The sequence below is a fragment of the Ambystoma mexicanum genome, chromosome 12, assembly GCF_040938575.1.
Source record: "Ambystoma mexicanum isolate Mex_15411 chromosome 12, UKY_AmexF1_1, whole genome shotgun sequence".
Taxonomy (NCBI): Eukaryota; Metazoa; Chordata; class Amphibia; order Caudata; family Ambystomatidae; genus Ambystoma; species Ambystoma mexicanum.
The window spans coordinates 899,093,570-899,101,965 of NC_090936.1; the positions used below are offsets into that span (position 1 = coordinate 899,093,570).

Here is an 8,396-nt window from a genome sequence, read left to right on the forward strand (position 1 = left end):
AGGGAAGAGCCGTTGGTCAGCTCCGTTGCACCCAGCCGGATCGGCCTGCTGAGTGTGTGTGCGGGCCGGGGCGCCCCAGGAAGCTCGCAGGGGGAGGGAGTTTGTGTTAGGTTGGGCCTCAGCTGGTAAAGTCGGCTATGTGGCACGTTGGCCCGGATGAGCGTGGGTTTGTTATGGGCGTGTGCTGGCAATCCTCCGTGAATTTCTGCAATGGGGAAGGACCTTGCGAGCATGCTGATGGTCTGTCCCAGTGGGGCCGGTTCCTGTGATGTTAGTGGTAGTCTTCAGAGGCGGGGGGGGTCCGTAGGTGTAGCTGGTGGCCCACGGTAATGGGATCAGAGTGTGGGTCCCCAGCAGGGGCACCCAGCAGATTGGAGGGAGCTGGGGCTGTTGTTGTTGTTGTTAGCCCCTGCCCAAGAGGCAGGCTAGGTCCGGCCCACGGCGCCTGGTTATTTTAGTGGGGCTTCCCACGCCTCACGAGACTCCTGGGGCCGTGGGCGGACTGTGGGCCGGGAGTGGGCGGGGAGGTTCCCTTCGAGGCCTCACGCCCACGATGCTGGCTCCCCTGCAGGGGGACTCCGGTTCACCCCACAAAAATCACCCATCTGGCTGGTCCTTCTGGTGTCAAGCGCCCATGCCTTTCCGTGGGGCGGGCTGGGGGGGTGGGGAGCCCCTACCCCTGTCATCCGTTGGGGCTGTTCCGAAGGAATGTGGGCACCCACACTAGGGCCTCTGCCGAGACGGGCTCACGGTGCACTTGTTGTCAAGTTAGCCTAGGGGTCGAGGGGGGGGAAGAGGCCAGCCGATTTGTGTAGCTTGCTCCTGCTGGTGTCTTGATCCTGTGTGGGGCCTGGCAGGGCCCCCCGCGGCTGTGGGCACTATGCAGCCCAAGTGGGAGCCGAGGCTGGATCCTCTGCTGAGGGCCCTTCCCCCGCTCCGGGTCGCTGAGCGCCGCTTGATTGCCTGGTCCAGGGACACCTGATGGCGGTCTGCTCCTCTTCGCCGGCTCTAACGCACTCCCCTCGTAAGGCTTTAGGTCAGTTCGGGGGAAGAGGCGGGAGGGAGGGAACCATCCGCCCCATGTCTTCTGTACTCGCTGGGGTCCGGAGCATGAGCGGAGCCCAGCAGGAGCCCCCTCCACGGCTGCAGCTGATGAGTGCTCCGGCGGGGACCGAGGCTGGGCCGCTCGATGCCACCTGGTCCAGGGGTGTTGAAGCGGCGTCAGACGGCAGTCCGCTCCTCCTCCTCGGCCCCCTCAGCACTCACACTCCCGTGTTCCTATACAGCCGCCATCTTGCCTCTCCCGGCTGGCTCTGAGTGCCAGCTTCAGCGGCTGATTTTCAGGCACAACGCTCCAGCGTTAGACGGTCATCTTTGACCTCGACATTCTCTAGCAGTTCCGATTGCCTTGGATGGGATCGGTGGCCGTTGGGCTCAAGGGAACAGCCTAATTTTAACGGCGGTGGCGGGTATCCCCCGGGCGGCTTCAAGGGAGCGACCACATAGATTGCGCTCCAAGCCACGCCCCCCCTTCTTTAGTGCTGTCCAGAACTCCCACAGCTTTCCGTGGAGGCTTTGCCATACAGTTTCGAAGGAAGTGACCTGATTGGCCACAGTATAGACAAAGCTGTTCCTGGTGTCTCCATTCTCTCTCTGCCTTAGTGAGTGGGCCCCGAAGAACACCCAATTGCATGGGCTCAGAATGTGTTTCAGTGGTTTGTCGACTTGAAGCATCCCTAGGTCGGACATATACTGGTCTGTTTTCTGATCGGACCCGGTCGGCCTTGCGATTCTGCAAACGATGGTCTAATTGCATAGCTAGATCAATGTATTCACCACAATCATCGGGGGGATTGACTACTTGTGTTAAGACGTCCTTTAACTCACCCCATAATCCCCTGTAGAATAATGTGATGTGTTTTTTCTCGGGCCAGCCTGACTCAGCTATTAAACGATTGAATGTTGCTACGTATGCAATGAGATCCTGACTGCCCTGCCGCAGGGAGAGCAGTTTGTCGTCTAAGGCTTGACCACGAGTTTGGTGAGCAAACAGCTTTTCTAGTTCACGTTGAAAGCCAGGGTAATTTCTCAGCAAGGGGTCATCACTAATAGAAATGACCAATCTGTGGCATGTCCTCCTAGATAGGAAAGAACGAAGGCCACTCTCACCTGGTCGGTTGGGAATAATTCTGGTTTGCATATGAAGTGCAGGCGACATTGGTTCATGAATGCTCCAAATTTCTTGGGGTCTCCTGTGAAACACTCTGGAGGAGCTAAGGGAATGTTGCCTGGAAAAACAACTTGAACTGGTGCCACGGTGGATGATACAGAAGACTGTGCTTGGGTGGTTCCACCTTGGAGGGATGCTAGGCCCGCTTGCGTTTGTAAGAGCTGCCTAGCCAACTCGTCCATCTTATCCCTATTGACCACCAGTTCTCGCCTTAAGGCATTGGTTTCGGAGCGAGCTGCATGCACCTCGGCCCCCCGTAATTCGCCTAGCAATTGTGAAAGCTGGTCTACCTCGAGGTCTCCATTGCTCAGGCAGAGTGGTATGAATGGCTTTGTGTTCTGTCACACTCACCTGTGTCTCTGCCGGAGTGATGGTATCGAACCTCCAGGTCCTGAGTGCTCACTCCCCCAAGTTGGTCTGGAAGGTGTGTCTGTCAAATAAAGAGATAATACACTAAGATCTGGGCTAACTAGACCTTTGAACTCCCTCCCTTGCGAAGTGATGTGGATTGCTTCCCAATTTTGCAGCTCACCTTTGCTTTTAGGTGGATGAACTCTCCATCCTGCACTCTGCAGGGGCGCTATACCTCTGAGAGGGATACTCTACTCCCTTTTCTGGAGTTATAATGGCCAATGTCTGTGGATGCCAAGGTTCAACGTGCCATGCTGTTCCTACTTCACAGCGTATGCTGAGTATCTAGAGTGCCATTTACTTCACTAGCAGACATAACCCGAAGTCTCAGGTCAGTGTGCCTTGTACATTTGTGCAGCGTAAAGATTTGAGTTTGCGGCTTTGTAATGCTGTTCTTCTCTGTCTTTCAGATGCTGCCAAAAGTGAGGAAAATATTAGAAGGTACCTTTAGGTGTGTATGCGGAGCGTTGTTGAGAGTTTGATGTTTCTTTTCCTTTGCAGGAGCTGTTGGATGCTCACGTTACGAGCCGAGATGAGGATTAGAAGCCCGGTGAGTATGTGCGGCGTTGCAGGGATTTGCGAGCACTGTGTGATGTCTCTTTTCCTTTGCAGGAGCTGGTGAAGGCTTGCGCCTCGAGCCAGAATGAAAATAGCAGCCCGGTGAGTATTCGCTGTGAGTATGCGCGACGTTGCAGGATCTTGCAAGCGCTGACTAACTTGTCTTTTTTCTTGTACAGGGATCGGACCGGAGCTGCTGGATGTTTCCGAGGGAGCGCTGCAATGGAGAGGCTGGAGCTGAACGAACTCGGAGGCCGAGAGCACGTGGGCTGAACAGGAGCGCGTTGAGCGTGTTGCTATACAGCATACAGGATGCAGCACGAAGTGCCGGAGAGTCTTGGGACGTGGCTTACATAGCCAGCCACGCCCAAGCACTAGAGTGCACAAAGAGTTCCCACACACTTCCTTTCTGGCAACAGGAAGTGACTGAATCATAAGCAGGAAGTGACTATGGAATAAACAGGATACAAATCATGAAACTAGGGGAAACTTGCCAAGCTAGGGCTGCTTGTGTGTACTACATGCCAGGCCTGCCAAGCTCTTACCCACCTTGTCCCAGCTAAGTACTCGGTATTCATGACAGATATGCCAAATATCCCAGAATGCAAATTTCTTATGGCTAGAAATTCAGTGCGGCTGAAGGTGTCTCACGTGACAACGGGACACTTAGAAGCTATTTAGCAGTGTTCCGTTAGATCTTGCAGTCTGGTTATCATGCTCAGTGTTTACCTCCCAGCAACATGGTCTCTCCAGTGTCCTGGCTCTGCATGTGCAGCATCTTACTTTATACATTGTTTGGGTGTTTTGGAGAGTCAGTTAGGCATCTTACATTCCCTTTATTGCTTTTGGATATTTGAGAGCATACGTCTGTATTAACTCTATGCTAAATAGGTTGAAGACAGTATTAAGGCAGCAGCACAACCATGAGATAAGTTGCCAGGGGCATGAATAGACTAGTAAAACGTGTTGTGCTTAGTTTATATTTGATTGGCAAATATGTTTGAGGCACTGCAATTATGTTGGTTGATCATTCTAAATTCTACTTTTGCAAAAAGGAGATTGAAACATGAAATATGAAGCTAGAAAATAACTGATATTCTTCTCTGGTCTGTACATTTTCACTTCCTGTTCTAAAATAAGATTTATCACTGGACCTCCAACTTCGCTATGTTGTGTCACTGTGCTGATCCTTGTCTTGCTTATAAACGTTCAATTGTTATAATAGTGAACTAAAATGCATATACAATACATAGCAGCCTGTAATAGCTGTATAAAAGCATGGAATGAATTCTGATTACACGGTAGTTATGACATCACAACTGACCTGTAATAATAAAATGACATCACAACTGCTCTGTAATCAGTTATTACGGTTCGTTTGTGATGTCACAATGTCAGAAGAGAGAATTTATTTCATAGCACTGCAGCATTTAATTTAAGCCAAAAGCTTTTCAAATTCATTGAATGCAGAATAGTTTTCTGTGTAACTTTACAGCGATGAATTGACAAGGAACAGTTTATGGTAGAATGTTTAATCTGTGCACTGCTGGAGAGTAACACGTGGCCAATAATCTGCATGGTATTACTTATTTTAAAGCACAAAATGAAAACATTTGTATATACATTTTATTAAGCTGCTTAAGCTATTTTTCTGAAACACATTAGGAGCTTAGTTTTTTTGCTTTTTTAAATTCAAACAGATTCTATATTGATTATATGGGTCAGCAAATGCAAGATCTCTTACATTATATTATGCAAGAGACGAGGTATTAAAGGTAATGCCAGTGTGTGGCCACGTATTATAAGACATAAAATACTTCCTACCATACATAAAAAGAATATTGCAAGTCACCTTGGAGGTCCCTGACCTTATAAGGGAACTCGGCTTTCGACCTTGTTCCCCTATTTGGTCACCAAACTCCTGGGCCATCAGCAATATCCTTATTACGTTTGGTAGGGGGTACTTATCCCATATGTTACTTGAATTTTTGATGCTGGTTATAAAATGGAAACTTCAACAATACTTTGGAAATCTAAGGTTTGTGAGCTAGAGGCTGGCTGGACAAACAAATAAGTGATGCATCAAAGGAAGTCAAGAGCAGAAAGCAGAGTCCACCCAGAGGCAGTGTCTCCAGTGTGCATTTCATCTGCCCATGGCAGTCCCAAAGAAGAGTCCAGCAGAGCTTAAGCCTTCACAGCCTACTGGGCCTCATTACAATTTGGGTGGTGTCCCGGCGTTAGATTCACTAAAATACCACCGAACTGTATTACTGTTACCACCACTTGGTCTGGCGGTGTTACCTCCATATTACAAGTGGTGGTAAGCGATGTTAGTCCCCATTAATTGATATCCATAGGGATTTCGGCAGTATTACCACCTGTCGGTAATACTGCTGAATTTGCCAATTTTGGGTGCTAAGGTGGTGGAATTGTTTTCCTCCTCCTTACCTCCAAACTCGTAGTTGGCCAGTGTGGTAATGCAGCGGTAACAGTGTTGCGACCGCATTTTTACCTGACCACCCAACTTATAATGCGGTCCAGTACTGTGTCCATTTCACATAGCTATGCTGTCAGACAACCACAATATTCTGCAGCATTCTTCCCACAATGTAAAAATGTTGAAGTATTTGTTATACTCCAGCACATTTCTCTTAATTATTCACATTAAACGTCTGTTACTTATTTCTTAAGGTAATGCAGTTATATAAATGCATTTACATGCATGGGCTTTTATAAAGTTCATCGTGCGCCATATCACTTAGAAGTACATGAAATGAGATATGTTTGTGTAGAACTCTGTCATTCAAAGCCTGACTACATACTTTCATAAATGGCATCTTTGCATATTTCATAGCACGCCCTCTCTGACAAGGCCACTGTCAAACCGTTTGACCCGAAGACGACGTGTTTGCAAGAATGTCTCATCACCACTTTCCAGGAATCTTATTTTGTATCTGAAAGTTTTGAAGAAGCCAAAGAAAAGATAAGGTCTGTATCCGATCGGCCAAAGTAAAATTTAGTTTTTGATAACGTATATTTTTAATTTTGTATTCACGTTTTTAATATTAAACAAAAATGTAGTGCAGCAACTTTCATTGCACAGTCTTGTATATGGTTATACAAATACAGAAATGGACAATGTGACTAGTGCATACAATACTAATACATACATTAAGGGAATAAACTTCATAGGATGTTCAGAAAATGAATATCATTATATTCATAGAAGTAGGGTCAAAAAGGAAGAGAGCAAATTGTAATACATGTTAAGAAACACATACTTTCCATGCCGGATTCCTCATACCTCTAAGCCCTGTAGTAATGGTTATTATTGCACTTCATAGAAAAAGACTCTGTGGGGGCTCATGCTGCTTTGTTTATTGGGAGCTAAGCTAATACGTATTCTGCCTATGTTTGTGTACATTTCAGGGACTTCGCAAAATCTATCAACCGCCCCTTCTCTGTGCACTTTAATCCTTACACGCAGAGTATTGATGTTTTGAAAGACACCTGGAGCATTGAAAACGTTGTTCAAGACCTGCGGTGTGATCTGAACACAGTGTCTGATGCGCTCAGCAAAATGAATCGGTTTTTGGGAATTTGATGTTATGCGGCAAAGAGGGCCCGACTCACAGAACAGTTTCATAATGGCGCAATCGCACTGGAAAATCGCTCTGTGAAATAGGACCAGACTCTTTTCACCATTTCTCACTTTTCAGATGCAGTCATGTAATGCTATGTTTGGTCTGCTGTTTACGCAGCTTATTGCTGGTCTCGTGGCGCAGTCAATCGTTTTCTCTGTTAAAGTTGGTGTTGACAAATTGTGTAGTCCTGCCTAATGTCTGTGCTATCTTTTGGCCATCGTACTGGACGACGCATAATTTGCATTCAAGGATTATTTGTACTTCAGCCGAAATAAACAAAAGCTAATCACGTGTGTAATAACTACCAAATAGTGAAAACCACGGCAGGTACCCAGAAATGTCTCAAAAATACAAACATTAAAAGTACTTGATGAAAGGTTTGAATGAATCATAATCACTGGCAATTACTCTGTGTAACTTACATTCCATGGTTTTTAGTACATCTGGACCTTTCCAGAATGTGACAGACCATATACATATCAGTTTTGGTCCTGCCACCAGTGGGAGGGTTCAAACCTAAACTGTGACGTTATGTACCCACTGCATGGAACCACACACCACCCTAAACGTGCTTTGACCTTGTTGGGTATTCTCAGTTAGGTACAATTCAATATTTTAGGGACAGAAAGCATTCAGTAAAGGGACATGAAAAGATAAGTGTAGCTGACTTTTCTCTCATCTGCTAGACTTTTATTTTAATCAGCCTAATGACTGACAATTCAAATGCAAGCACTACGGGACATCAATGTACAGGAAGTATGGAGGTAGTAGAAATTACATCACTAGACCCATTGCCCTTCAATGACATCACATGATCTTTGACCTCGAAGTTAGGACATTAAATGCATTTTAGACTATCTTTTCCGGAAAATGTTGGCTACGTCATGTTGTGAGGCAGTGGTTGATACAATCCATAATCACCTGCTGCTGAAACTAGCAAGTCAAAGGAGGCCAGAAATCGGATTGGTTAAATCTCAAAGGTAGCAAAGGGGTTGAAAATTGGGTGTAGCATAGGTACGCTGTATATCATGCCGAATAACAGTGATGAAGGCATCTCATGAACATCCTCCCTTAAGGTTGATATCTCCAAAGTTATTAACAGAAAGGAAAAATGGCACCGGGCCTCAGTGTGATTAAAACAAAGTGACAGTAATTCACTTATCGCTACTTGTTTGACAGTAACAGAATTGCTATAGCAAAGCAAAAAGCGGTGATGGCTAAAAGATTTAGAATTAATCTTAACCTCTGGCTTTACTCTGGGCAACTCTCCAGACCATCGCTTTTCACCTGCCAAGCCATTACAAAAGGGGAAAGACCAAATGCAGATCAGGCTCGGTCCCACCCCAAAAGGGGCAGTCGTGCCCGAACTGCTTCGCCACAACCTTTCTGCACAAGACCACATGAATCCCAAACATGTTTCAGCCTTATCAGTGAGTAGTATCTTGGGTCTCTAGGCCCAGCAGGCACAGGACACACGTTTGGGCATAACCGTCCCACTCGGGATGACTGTATCAAAATGGCTGGAAGGTTGAGAATTCGTCTTCACTTCTGGC

General features: G+C 46.8%; 1 protein-coding gene across 1 annotated transcript in view; it reads left to right on the plus strand.

Annotated features, from left to right (window-relative positions):
• The window catches only part of TPH2 (tryptophan hydroxylase 2), a 745,039-nt gene extending 736,919 nt beyond the window's left edge, over window positions 1-8,120 (plus strand). The window contains exons 10-11 of the mRNA XM_069627755.1: window positions 6,054-6,187; window positions 6,629-8,120. Of these exons, the coding sequence (XP_069483856.1) occupies window positions 6,054-6,187; window positions 6,629-6,803 (309 nt within the window). The 3' untranslated portion in view covers window positions 6,804-8,120. The remainder of the gene's footprint in view (window positions 1-6,053; window positions 6,188-6,628) is intronic.
• Window positions 8,121-8,396: the final 276 nt, after the last annotated feature.